This window comes from Hibiscus syriacus, unplaced genomic scaffold (assembly GCF_006381635.1).
Source record: "Hibiscus syriacus cultivar Baekdansim isolate YM2019G1 unplaced genomic scaffold, ASM638163v2 tig00110348_pilon, whole genome shotgun sequence".
Taxonomy (NCBI): Eukaryota; Viridiplantae; Streptophyta; class Magnoliopsida; order Malvales; family Malvaceae; genus Hibiscus; species Hibiscus syriacus.
In genome coordinates this window covers 2,735,730-2,750,605 of record NW_024062699.1, presented here as the reverse complement: position 1 = coordinate 2,750,605, position 14,876 = coordinate 2,735,730, and the positions used below count along the sequence as shown (strand labels likewise).

Sequence of the window (14,876 nt, the reverse complement as noted above, 5' to 3'; positions counted from 1 at the left end):
GGATTAAGAAGCCTTTCCCTTTTTATATTTACCGGTGGAAAGAGACAAGGTTGATGAAGACGAGCAATTTGCGTTTCACCAAAACTGTTTCGACTCTCGACACTTTCCTAGCCATCACCCGTCTCTCGAATTTTGACTTTGCATCTTACTCCTATATGGAAAAGACCACCACACCCCCACTTTGTTTTCCTTTTCAATGTTTGTTTAAACTCACGAAAATAAATTAAGGCTAAACTATCAATTCAATCAATAATCTATTATTTTCTTTATACTTTATTCACACATCTATTTTTATAGAAACATATTTAATATTCTATTTTTTATTATCTATTATTTAAAAATAATAAAGATATTAATATTATATATATATATATATATTTTTTTTTTTAATTTTCATATTATTATTTCATTCATCATCAACATTTTGATGATATCTAATAAGTTTTTACTAATAAGACAATAACACATGCTACCATCTTTCATAAGAAAATAAATTCAAACAAGATTTAATACCTATAACATGTTTTTATAATTATTTCATCGACTTATATTTAAATTATATTATATTATTCTATCCAAAAAATACTTTATATTACTACCACAAGATAAATGATTTTGATTAGATTTGATATTCGAATATAAAGTATGAGAATAACTAAATATAAAATTATTTCAATTTTATTTAAGAATAAAAGTAATAATTAAATAATTATTTAATTTTTTTATAAAGTTAATATAAAAGCATTTTTAAAAATTAAATTTGTAATAGAATATAAATTTTAAATTAGATAAATATTGTTAAAAATCCTGATGACTTGCTTCAATTTAGAAATTACGAAGATAGGGGAGGAGATGACATGTTTTAGGTAAGTTGTAACGATTATAGTTTCTTTACCAAAATGACAAAATTTATGAAACATTCTAAGAATTAAATTAAAATTTATAATTATAAAAAATATGAAATTATTTTAAAATTAAATTAAATCAATTAATCTATAAATATAGAGTACTAAAACTATTATTACTCCAAATAAAGACATCAATTTTGTTGTATGAAGCTAAAGGATAAAGTATATTACTACTCTCTCGATTATATAATATTATTTTGTTGAATCCCTGATTATTAAAAATTATAAAAAAATAAATTATATAATATTATTTTGTTGAATCTTTTAATTATTAAAAATTATAAAATAATCGCTCACTATTTTATACTCCTCTTTTTATTAAAAAATAATATTAATATATTAATTAAGATACGATAATCTTTTAAACTTTGAAAATTAGATTTTATTATTTTATAACAAATATATATAATACTCTTTTAAAATTTCAAAATTAGATTTTATTATTTTACAATCTGTAATTTAATATCCAACTTAGATTGTAATTAATTTTTTTTAAAAAACGAAATTAAAATATATAAATAATTGAATTACAAATTTATAACTTTTAATAATTAAAAATTCAATAAAACAATAATTAAAAAATTCACCAAAACAATACCCTACAAAACCCTACGGTCAATTCACTATTCATGCTTTTTAGAAGTGAGAAACTTAACAAAACAATGAAATATGACAAGAGACCATTTGTATACCCTAAACTAAATAGATTATTTAATAAAATTACAATCATAAGCCCTCGTGTTATTTAGCCTTTCAGTCTTGTTCGATCGTTAGACCTATTGTTTAGTGAATCTTGTGTAAAACAGAGAGGGATAAAAGAGATGAATATGATGGTTCGGTCCACCGGTGGACCAGTCGAGTATTAATCGCGGTCATTTGCACTGGATGATACCTAAATCGGGACCGACCATTACGGGATGGTTTGTAATTTGCATTCCCAGAGGTGAAACAACCTACAGATTTTTATACCATGTTTGAGGGCTATGCAACGGAGAAACTTATAAATTAAGGTCAAGAGAAACGTTTGGGAAGTTCTCAAAAAAGGCAGCACATCAATCTCAGTTCCTGAAGTTTTCAAAAAGGAAATTATGGGGCTAGGTTCACCAGAGGATTTTCGGGTGCCGAAAAGGGGTTAAAGTTCATCGACGAAAGGCCACCTATTGCTACACTTTCTGCCGCAAAGAAACCAAGACCACCGGACTTGCCACTGTTGATGCCTAGGATGATGGCAATTGTGAATAATCCTAACCACCCGTCTCATATGTACTGCAGCAGATCTCTCATGGAGAGGTTCACAATTCGCCTCGACAAACTTTTTTTTTTTGAAATAAAGTATTGCTTATATTCCAATAGCATCCTCAATTACAAGTTGTTTAATACATTCAGGTTCATCCAGAAAAAAATCAACTGGATTGTGGTTCGATAAGGCCCATTGAGCCAAAGTATGAGCAACTCTATTAGCGTCCCTACTCACATAAAACACCTTTAGTGAAGGGAGATCAGTTAACAATCGCCTAGCCTCATTGAGCAACAATCCAATTGTAGAGAAATCCTGACTCTGATTCGACAACCTGTAAACAATCGAGATGGCATCACCTTCAATAATAGCATTGTTCCACCCATTCTCTGAAGCAAATCGAATACCCTCAGTGAAAACAAGTGCTTCGGTAGATTCCGTCGTAAACGGTGGGACAATCTTCCTTGCCAGACCCCCTAACACCATCCCATGAGCATCTCTAGCAACAACTCCAAAAGCCGCTATGCGAGAAGATTTGCAAAAAGCCCCATCCACATTAATTTTAACCTCATCTCTATTCGGCTTACTCCAATTGCGCGATCTAGTAATCTGCAGCACCTCACAAGAACCACCAATTGGATTAATAGTGATCTTATAATCCCCAATAAGATTAGAAGAATTAACAATAATTTCTCTGTCCGATTGTAAATCCCCATCATGGACCAATTTGTTACGCCTATTCCAGATATTCCAAAGCAAAGCAAGAAACAGATCAAATCCTTCAGATAGCAACACCGACCGGGCGAAGGACAGCCATCTGATACATGAATCACCGCTCCACTCAACCACCGCTTGAGGAAGCCCCGATAAATTGAGTACCGTCTTTGATTTGGGACAATCTTTAAGCACGTGTAACGCCGATTCAACCTCTCTATTACAAAGCGGACACAAGCCATCCCCTAATTTTGCTTGCTTAATTTTTAACCCTGAAGGAATCGCTTCATGACACAATCTCCAACCGAAAATTTTTATCTTTGGGAGAACTTTCGCCCTGGCCACCTCGTTCCAAATCCCTTCCGCAATCAACAAAGGGGAGTTCTGTAATTTTAACCAATTGTATCCCGACTTTGCAGAGTACATTCCCGAAGTGTGATGAGACCACAACATAAGATCAGTGTGAACCGAGGCAATTAACGTGTTAAGAACCTTGGACGCATCATCCGCAATAAGCACTCTATTAAGCTTATTCTCATCCCACCTCGCACATCCTGGGATCATGAACTCCCCCACTCCCACCGGAACCTCCACATTATCCAGATATCTTTCCGACCACGACAAAGGCTTAGAATCCCCCCACTTATCCGCAAACATAGAGACTTTGCTATCAATGCCCACTCTCCAGAAAAAACCTTCCCTAAGAGCCTCTTTAGCCTTCATAATACTCGCCCAAGCATAGGAGTGTCTATCAGCAAGTTTCGCCTCAAAGAACGAAGTTGAAGGGAAGTACTTAGCCTTAAAGACCTTAAACACCAAAGAATTTTCATCCTGAATAAGCCTCCAAATCTGATTACCAAGGAGTGCAATATTAAACAATTTAAGATCCCGAAATCCCATACCACCAAATTTTTTAGAACGTCACACCTTGTCCCAAGCAACCAGAGCCCATCCTCTTTCATTCTGTTTCCCCGACCACCAGTAAGATCTCGCTTGTGATCTAATATCCTCAATAACTCCGTCCGGGATGAGATAACATGACATTGCGTAAGCAGGAAGCGCTTGAACTACCGATTTAATGAAAACTTCTCGTCCTCCAAAAGAAAGAAGTCGCTTGGTCCATCCCTGAATCCTCTTCTCGGTCTTATCTCTGATAAAATTAAAGGCTACTCGTTTGCCTTTTCCAACAGCTAACGGTAAACCAAGATAATTCCCCGGTTCCGAGGCCTCAACAACTCCTAGTTCATTAAAGAATCTCATCCTATCCGCATCAGGAGTATTAGGACTAAAGTAAATACTTGATTTCTCGAAATTCACTTTTTGTCCTGAGGCCTTCTCATATTGGTTCAAAATGCTTTTTACTTTGCACACCTCCTCCATCGAGTTCTTCACAAACAACGGGTTATCGTCGGCATACAATAGATGTGAAATCCTTGGCCCTCTTATGCTCGCTCTAATTCCTTTAATCTCATTCCTACTTTGAGCCTTGAGAAGTAATGCGGAGAGTCCCTGAGCACAAAACAAAAACAAATATGGAGATAACGGATCTCCTTGTCGGAGACCCCTCTCAGGAATGAAAGAGTCAGACAACACCCCATTGATCCGAACTTGAAATGAAACCGTTGAAATACATTTCCGAACAAGGTTAACAAAAGAACAATCAAAACCCATACGCAACATAACATCCAACAAAAAACCCCATTCCACTCTATCATACGCTTTCTCCATATCAAGTTTTATCGCAGCTCCCTTATTAGGACCATTTTTAGACCCTTTAAGATAGTGGATAAGCTCATGTGCAACTAAAAAATTATCAGATATACGTCTACCAGGGACAAACGCACATTGATTTTCAGCAATACAACCATGCATCAACGGTTTAAGACGATTAACAATAGCTTTTGACACGACCTTATAGATGACCGAGCATAAGCTAATCGGTCTAAATTGCTTCATTAAAGTAGGGCTATCAACCTTTGGAATAAGAACAATAATGGTACGATTAACAAAATTAAAATCCATCGTACCATTCAAAAGACATAGACAAAGATTAACAAAATCACAACCCACAATATTCCAAAAAGAGCGAAAGAAATGACCTGAAAGGCCATCAAACCCAGGAGCTTTCGAAGGATTAATTTGGGCAAATGCACTGGTGACCTCCTCCGCAGAAAACGCTCGGCAAAGCAAATCATTATCACTCTGAGAAACGCATCGATCAATGGCTTGAAGGATCTCCTCATCGGGAGCCGCTTCGGACGAGCAAAAAAGAGAGGAAAAGTATCTTATAGCAACACCGAACATGTCCTCCAACTTATCACTCCAACCCCCCTTCACTCAGCAGCCCCTCAATCCTATTCTTTTTACGGCGCCCATTAGCCCTAGCATGGAAAAACGATGAGTTACGATCCCCGTCCTTAAGCCAAGCAACACGGGATCTCTGGAACCAATAGTTTTCATCTTTATCCATAACCTCCTTAAGATCCACCAAAGCCTTGCGACGAAGCTCACAATTCACATCCGTGATCGGACCTGATTGAAGTCGAGTTAAGTAATCCCTTAGCCGCCTCTCTTCCCTCTTAGCTTGAGTCCTCCTCGACCTTTGCTAATCTCCAAGAGAAATGCCAATTTTCCCCACCTTTGCCGTGAAAGAATCATCTTGTTCCCAAATCCGTTTCACAATATCCCTACATTGGTCTTCATTAGCCCAGCAGAAGTCAAATTTGAAATAATCCTTTCTAGTATCGCAAATTCTTTCCTCCCCAACCATCTTCAACAAAATAGCTGAGTGATCAGACATTGCCATCGGAATCGTTTCAATCGAACAATCCTGAAACTTAAGCCTCCAATCATTTTTCGCCACAAATCTATCAATTCTCTTGCAAACATAAGTCTTAGCCCGGGTACCACTTGCCCAAGAGAACCAACCGACTTTAGGTCGAATATCCCACAGATCGGCTCCGCGAAGACATTGAAAAAACTCCTCCATATAACTTCTAACCGGTTTCCTCCCCCCTCTTTTCTCATCAGAGTGAATAATTTCATTGAAATCACCTCCCATACACCACGGGAGCGAAGAAGTCGAAGCCAAACGAGAAATCATCTCCCAATTGTGCTTTTTTCCGCCCAAGAACTATGCCCGTAAAACGTCTTTTGAATAAAATGGATGATTTTGCATTGATTTGAATAAAATTAAAAAGAGTCGCCATCAACCTTTGGGTTAGGTAGGTCGAATACCTAAAAACGTCTTTTAAAACAATTTTAAGAAAAATCATTTTTTTAAGACAAGATTCGGTCTGCGTTACCAAAGATTCATTTAAATGGATTCGGAAGTCGGTTACGCGTGGGGAAGGATTAGCACCCCACAGCGCCCAAAATTGGTACTGTGTCACTTACACATTGTCATAATGGTGGAAATTACAAATCGAATATAAAGTTAATTTATGATCCATTTATCGAACATTAATTAATTTGCTTCGAATTATTTAATCAGAGAAAATTCTTTAACTCGAAAGGAAATCTTGAAATTAGCAATCCTCCATCGGGACAACTAACTCGAACTATTTCTCATTCGTAAAAGAATATTCTATCATTGATTATGTTAAAAATACAAATCGAATATAATTAAAAACAATGTTTACATACGAATAAATTGATTAACTAAAAACGTGAATTGAATACAAATTAAAATATTTGAAATTTACATTCACATAAAATAAAGTAAATTGTCATTTAAAATAACACACATTGCATCGTTTGAACAAATTTATTAGCAAAACATACTCGACTTATTTCAAGTTTCTATGTCGTTAAAATGCCGTACCAGATCACACCACTTCGATCAAGTGGTACTTTCCACGCTCATTCTACGCATACATGTTCTTGAAAGTATTCTAATAATATTAACAAATAAATAAAACCAAGGAAATGAGCACGATTAAAAATAAAATAAAACATGTACGATAACTAGAACCAATAATATATACGTTCACAATAACTACATTATATAAAATATTCATACATAAAGGACTAAAGTAAAACTAAGATGAAATTACAAATCCAAATATAAATATAAATCAAATAAACACATAGGATAATTTCGGGGACTAAAATGACAAAACATGAACTTACATGGCTAAAATAGTAAAACAGAAAGTTAAAGGAATAAAATAGCATAATCATGAATTTAGGACTAAACTGAAACAAATAGAAACTTAGGGACTACAACAATAATTACAAACAATCAGAACCCAAGTAGCAAATGTTAAATAATACAATATTGAAATGGAAATAACCCAAAAATGATGATAAAGGATTAAAATGACATAAAAGTAAACATACATGCTACATTCCATATTTAACACAAAATAACCAACAGTGACCAAAACAAAAATTCATAAATTCGGTAGCCAAATTTGAACATCAAAGAAAATACACAAAACACAAGATTGGTGACTAAAATGAAACTATTACAAACATTGGGACCAAAGTCAAGTATGACCATAATAATATTACCTTTAATAATGGGACTAAAATAAGATATATATATAACTGCAGAATACAATGTACAAATTTATAAAAATATTAGCAACAGAAGATCTAGTGACCAAATACAACTATATGAACATGGTATACAAAATACAAAATATATAAACTGTAAGAGTGACCAAAATGTAACATGCAAAAATATTAAGGCCAAATTAAAATATCAACAGAAACATAGAGGGCCGAACAGTAATTAAATCAAATAATAAACAGTGACTAATATAAAATATTTATAAATTTAATGTTCAAATTCGAATATACACAAAAAATGATAACATATAAGAAATCAGGACTTAAATAAAAACAACTAAAAGTAGATGCCCGAAATAAAAATTCACAAAGTTTCATTCATGGCTAAATAACACGGTTACAAAGCATCAGGGACCAAAAGAGTAGTTATCCCGTAACTCAAAAAATCAGATAATATTGGGGCAAAACGACTGCGTTTCAGATGGGGAATTAAAAGCCCAAAACACGGGCTAATTTCCTCTCATCCTTCATTTGCTTCACTTGAACCAAAAACCAGAGAGAGAGTTGGAGAGAACTCTCCCAACTCTCTCATCGGAGAGGGTGCCAACCGCTGCCGCCGGCGGAGTCCACGGCGACGCACGGTGGCCGGAGGGAGCAACCTATCTCAAAAAAATCCCCCTCGTTCTCCTCAACCCAAATCCCCACCATCTTAGTCTAAAACCCACTCTAGGCCCCAGATCTACAAGTTTACCTTTCGAAGTAATAAGACACCGACGACCTTTGGTGTTCTCGATGGCTTCCTCCGACCGAGGTAAGGGTTCTCTCCTTCTCTCCTTTGGCTTGGCTATATAACTCTTGGCTTTTTCTCTTTTTTCTTTTTTTCGGAAACCCGAATGCTTTCTCCTTTTTATGGTTTTTTCGTTTACTCTCTCTGGTTTTTCTCCCCTTTTTCTTTTTTTTTTACCGAATGCCTCCTCTTTTTTTTTTGTTATCACCCTTGAATCCCCTCTTTTTCTGGTTGCATGCTTGATTTATTAGGGGGTTTGAATGAAATCATGAAGCCTACGGGGGGTATGGGGATTGTTTCTCTGATTTGGTACGATTGAATCCCGAAAAAATCGGGATTTAGAATGATATTTTAATGGGTTTTAGATTTGATTATTTTTTTTTGACTGATTTGGGCACTGTGGATGACGTTCAGTTACTGTTGAAGCTGGATGACAACGGCGGTGGCTTGGGATCGTCGGCGGCACTCACTCGGCTGAGAGGCTGGAACGTCAAGCGGCGGCTGGAGCTGGAAGGCCAAACGGCTGAGCTGAATATTTTAGGGTTTCAAACCCTAAGCTCTGCGTGATCTGGACCGTTGGATGGGTCCAGATCCAACGGCCAGAAATGAGGCGGCTGGAACATTTAGGGTTTGAAACCCTAATCTGTTTTAGGGTTTGAAACCCTAATCTGATTTAGGGTTTGAAACCCTAATCTGATTTAGGGTTTGAAACCCTAATATGATGGGTTGATTGTTGGGCTCCGGGATTGGGCCTATTGGGCTTCGGGTGGGCCTTGTTGTATTGGGCTTGGCCTGCAAAATATGTAAAATGTAATATTAATAATATAGTAAATAATAATAATAATAATAATAAAAATAACGATAAAAAAAACCCGGACAAAAACGGGTGTCTACAGCTGCCCCTCTTTGCACATTCTTGTGTTAACAAGAATAGGGCAAAGATGATAAGACAACACGTTTTTGTCTAGTTCTCTTCCATTTATACATAGAAATTGGATAATATTGGTTGTTGGGGACGACACTGCTCATACGTGATGAAGAGTTCTTGGCTATCTAAAGGTGATAACACGGTTCCTACGTGATGAGGACGGCTGGTTATCTATGGTTGACACGGCTCCTACGTGATGTGGAGATCTGGTCTGGGGATGACACGGCTCATACGTGATGAAGAGTTCTGGCCATCTAAAGGTGATAACACGGTTCCTACGTGATGAGGACGGCTGGTTATCTATGGTTGACACGGCTCATACGTGATGAAGAGTTCTGGCCATCTAAAGGTGATAACATGGTTCCTACGTGATGAGGACGGCTGGTTATCTCTAGGGATAATGGTTTCAAGGGAGACCAACTCAACGATGTGTTTCAGTAGAAACAAACTCAAAGATTGGATTTTGATAAAAATTGTCTCAAGGGAGACAAAATTCGTTTCAAGAGAAACGATCTCAAAGATATTTGCTTTGTTTCAAGTGAAATAAACTCAAAGATAAGTTTTTCCAAAGCAACTGTCTCGAAAGAGACAAAATTCGTTTCAAAGGAAACAACCCAAAGATTTTTTCACAAAATTGTCTCAAGAGAGACAAAACTTTGTTTCAAAGTAAAATAGACTCAAAGATTTTTTCCAAAAGAAATTGTCTTTAAGAGATAAAATTTTGTTTCAGAAGAAACAGACTCAAATGATGGATCTCATCTTAAGTGAGACCAAATTTGTTTCAAATGAAACAATCTCAAAGTTAGTTTTTAATTAGAAACTATCTCAGAGACAACATTTGTTTTTAAAGAAATAGACTCAAAGATGATTTTGTTAAGAGAAACAAACTCAAAGATTTTCAAAATGAACATATTCAAAGATTTACTTCAAAAGAAACGGTCTCAAGAGATACAAAAATTCATTTTAAGAGAAACAGATTCAAAGATTTTGTAAAATTATCTTAAGAGAGACAAAATTTTGTTTCAAAAGAAACAAACTCAAAGATTTTTGTTTCAAAAGAAACTATCTTAAGAGAGAAAAAAATTTTGTTTCCAAAGAAACAAACTCAAAGATTTTTCAAAAGAAACGACTCAAAGATATTTATTCAAAAGGAACAAACTCCAAGATTTTATTCAAAAGGAACAAACTCAAAGATTTTTTTCAAGAGAAACTGTCTCAAGAGAGACAAAACTTTGTTTTAAAATAAATAGACTCAAAGATTTTTTCAAAAGAAACAACTCAAAGATATTTATTCAAAAGGAACAAACTCCAAGATTTTTATTCAAAAGGAACAAACTCAAAGATTTTTTTCAAGAGAAACTGTCTCAAGAGACAAAAATCGTTTTAAAAGATCCAAATATTGTCGATTTTGTTTATATGGAAATAATCTCAAGGGTGTTTTCAAAAGTGTTTATTTTGTTTCCAATGAAACAATTTCATGATTTGTTAAAAGGGAAAACTGTCTCGTGCGAGACAAATCAGCTTTGAAAATCTCAAGTGATATTAATTTTGCTTTAAGTACAACAACCTTGAAATTTGTATTATGAGAGAAAATGATGTCTCAAGCGAGACGAAATTTGCTTTAAGATACAGTCTCAAATGAGACAAAATTTGTTTTTAGAGAAATTGTCTCAAGCGAGACAAAGTTTGTTTTTGAGAAAACGATCTCAAGTGAGATCAACTTTGTTTAATGTGAAACAAATTCGAAATTTGGATCTCAAAGGGAAAATGTCTCAAACGAGACGCAATTTGTTTTGAAAGAAACAACAATCTAAGGTGAGATTAATTTTGTTTTAAGTGAATCAAATTCAAAATTTGTATCTCAAAGGAAAAATATCTCAAGCGAGACGCAATTTGTTTTAAAATTCTCAAAATTTGTGGAAAAATGTCTCAAGCGAGACGTAATTTGTTTTAAAGAGAATGTTGTCTCAAGCGAGACAAAATAAAATTTGTTTTAAGAAAACTATCTCAAGTGAGACGCCACTTTATTTTTTTAAAGAAAATCTCAAGAGCTCATAGTCTGTCTATTGATTCCTGCATGTTGAGGAAACGTCTTCAGAAGATCTGATTGCTGACTTCAGGAAACCAAATATGTGGATTACATTGTTCTTTCAAGTTGAAAACATCTGGTTACTTCCGAGCTCTGATTTCCTGAGAGATCAAAATGATGTATTTTTGACTGACTATCTTGGATGTTATGATGGATGTCAAGATGAAATTTATTTGATTTTTTTTATTGAATTTGTCCTCCAGCGAGGAGAAAAATGTCTTTAATACACATGATGATAAATGTTTGATGCAAATTTATGTATCATGTATGTATGTGTATGTATGTATGTATGTATGTATGTATGTATGTATGTATGTACTTTTCTCGATCTAGAAGGAGAATGATCGCGAGAGCAGTCTTCACTCTATCATTGATTCAACTTGTCCGTATTTCCACCAATGTGTACTCTTACAAACCTTGACCGGAGACCATTTGTTTTCTTTGCCTCATCAAATTTTGCCCCAAAATAGCTTCTCTTGCCCAACTTCGACTCTGAGCTTCGGAGATATATTGTTGAATTCCAAGATACGCCTCCAGAGAGATTATCTTGTTTGAAAATGTTTTTCTTCTTCTTTTATTTTCAAAAGTCTGAAAATATCAATAGTTTTGAAAAATGTTTAATCAAAAGTTTTGAAAATATTGCTCCTTTCAAGGTTTCACAATTGACAAATCATAAAACAAGAGTTCATTGGATATCAAAGAATTAATTACTCTTTTAATCTTTCAATAAATTATAGCTATTTAACAAGTGTCAAGATCAATGCTATCTTTGAGAGATGGTTAAGTAAGGAAGGATAAAAAGTCTCAAGTGGTTAATTTTGGTCAAGAGTATAGTGTTCTCATTATTGATGTTCTCTGATCTGATGGAGTAGCTTCTGTACTCAGTTATTGGAAGTGTTCTCTGACTCCCAACTCTCATGTTCTCATTCATGTTGTGTGATGCCTCATCAAGGGATTTGAGCAATCGTCTCCGATGTAATAATCTTCATATTCGAGCCGCCCTTTCAGGTTTTCAACTCGAATCCTCCTTTGGTTTCAAAACGTTATTCATGATTTACGTCTTGAACCCCCCTTTGTTATTTTCTCTATCATGCATTAAAGATTTTGGAAAACCTTTTGTAAATAAAAGATTAATCCTGATGAGCGGAATGAAATCTCAAGATAGTCTTTTTGTTTAGAAATCCATGTATGATTAGAATGGACTTTTAGGCACGTAATGTAGGCCATGGTTCAGGGTTATGAAAGAAATGGATAAAGGCCCAAACATGTGTTTAAAGGGTACTTGAACCAAGGATCAATTAACTCTGATGCCTTCGATCTTGTTTTGCTCAATTTGAATATACTCGCATGTCCTTCTCTTGATGTTTTATGATCTTCGAGTCAAGTGATTCTAGAGTGATTGTTTTTGATTAATCTCACGGTTTGAAGCTCAATGCGTCATTTAAGTCAGGAGACTCTTTGTCTGTGTTCTTTGTCCTCTTTGTTCTTTGCTTTTTCTTTGATTTTGCTTTAATTTCTCTTGCTCTTTGTTTTTTTCTTTGGTTTGATCTTTGCACTCTGCGTCTGGTTCACCTTTCGGTATCTCATTTGGATCAATTTTCTTCACTCAGATTTCCTTCATATTGCCCCCCCAGTGTGGAGAGTGATCCTTGGTTAGGGTTGAATCAAAAGAAAATATCCTTCAGGCTCAAAGGGGACACAAGGGATATTTTCTCTTTTGTGAAGGGATAAAGAAAGAAAGCCGTTCATCATCTCATACACAGAAGTCCTTGCAGAAGAGGTATCCCTAGGGGGATAGATTTTCAGATTAATTGTTTATTCACATGAAAAATGTAATTAATGCATGATAGAATTATTTTGAATGAATTCTATTTTTTCTCTTCGCTTTGCTCTCAACATGTCTCATGCTCATGCTCGTCTTCAGAAAATTGATGCGAGATGCCCCACACTGTGTCTTCTTTGTAGGAAGGTTATGTTCAAGTGAACATCTTGTACTCAATGTCTGTAGGTTTATTGGTAGAAAAATGTTGGTTTTACGTCTAAGAAGACGATTGTGACTTTATTGACTCAAAGAAAGGTATGGGTATGCCTTTTGTGTCTAAAAAAATGCAGTGTTTCAAGGTGGGAAGAATGTTTCAAGGTCTCAAAGAGATAGAATGTCAAAAATTGGTTATTTGGTATTGACCAGGAATTATTTCCGGTAAAAAAAATCGAGAGATTTTATTTTGGGTTTAGACGGGATAAGATAGGTCCAATCTTGGCGTATGTCAAAAATCTATAATCTTGAAGAATTAAAAGAAATGTAATTCATTCGATATTCAAAGAACTAAAGATTAAAATTTGTTCAATTATTTAACCTTAGAAAGTATCATCATTTCAGTCATCAAAGATTAAAATATTTAAGCAAATATTGAAGAAAGAACAAAACGAGTTAAAACAAAACAATCTCTATGGATACAAGTGGTTGATGCAATGACTTCTCTGGCTTAGTATTAGGATACCCCTGAATAAAACATATTATGGATTTTGTCCTTTAGTGTCTTGCAGTTTTTAGTGGTATGCCCCGAGCTCCCAACATGATAGCTGCATATGGCGTTAATATCATGGCCTTCAGGATACGGGTCTCTCTTGGTCAAGGTTCCTCTCAACTAGCATTGGGAGCAATTTTTCATATGTCATTGGGAGTGGATTGATGCGACAGAATGCCTTTTTACGAAAAACATTATGAGACACGGTCCCTAGATTAGCTAAATCCACTAGACTGACCTCAGGTCTTTCCTCAATGTCAGTATGGCTAGTACCACATATCTGGCCATTATTAATAGCTCTTTCAATCATTTCTCCACACCTGACAATGTCAGAGAAACTCTTAGTGGCAACCCCTATCATGTAGTCGATATAAGGAGACTGTAATGTATCTATGAATATAGTGATGAACTCTCTTTCAGTCATTGGTGGATGCACTTGAGATGCAATATCCCTCCATCGTTGTGCGTACTGTCGAAAACTCTCATAATTCTTCATCCCCATATTCTGAAGCATTGTTCGATCGGGGGCCATATCAATCATGTGCTTGTATTGGCCCAGAAAAGCACTAACCAAATCCCTCCAGGAGCGGACTTGAGAACGACTCAGTTGGTGGTACCACCTTGAAGCAGGTCCAATCAAACTGTCTTGAAAGCAGTGGATCAACATCTGATCATTGTTAGTGTATCCCGTCATTCTTCGAATAAACATCGTGAGGTGGGCATTGGGGCAACTGGTTCCCCTGTACTTTTCAAACTCGGGCATCTTGAATTTGGGCGGGAGCACCAAGTCGGGAACTAGTACTAGTTCCGTTGCATCCATCCTGTTGTGAGAATTTTGTCCTCTCATTCCATGGAATGTCTCTCTGCACCACTGTTTCAAATTCTCTGGGATCTCGTTCTTGGCTCTTCTCGTCGCTTGGTGACTAGGAATCCTTTTTCTTGGTTGAGCTCAGCCATCTTTGCTACCATTTGGTCAACTAGGTCTTTTTGGTTTTGCAAGATACAATCCACGGTGGTCTTTTGCATCTGCTCCATTTTAACCTCCCACTCAACTTGCATCTTTTGCAAACTCTCGTTCAGCTCTTTCTTTAATTCCTCATATTTTTGCATCCATTCTCAGCACTGTGTGAATGCAATTGCACAGTTAGAAGTGCTTCCTCAAAGTTTCCA

General features: G+C 35.6%; 1 protein-coding gene across 1 annotated transcript; it reads right to left on the bottom strand.

Moving 5' to 3' along the window:
* Positions 1 to 5,176: 5,176 nt before the first annotated feature.
* Positions 5,177 to 5,962, bottom strand: LOC120120935. Its single transcript, XM_039140421.1, has 2 exons — positions 5,498 to 5,962; positions 5,177 to 5,464 (listed from the first exon to the last, which is right to left on the bottom strand). The coding sequence occupies exons 1-2, from the start codon at positions 5,960 to 5,962 to the stop codon at positions 5,177 to 5,179; spliced, it is 753 nt and encodes a 250-aa protein (XP_038996352.1).
* Positions 5,963 to 14,876: the final 8,914 nt, after the last annotated feature.

Bases quoted from the DNA above. Each gene is read 5' to 3' on its own strand.
- LOC120120935 (XM_039140421.1), bottom strand. From the start codon at position 5,962: ATGATTTCTCGTTTGGCTTCGACTTCTTCGCTCCCGTGGTGTATGGGA. The intron at 5,465-5,497 runs GTGGGGAAAATT...CTTGGAGATTAG, and splicing joins ATGATTCTTTCACGGCAAAG to CAAAGGTCGAGGAGGACTCA.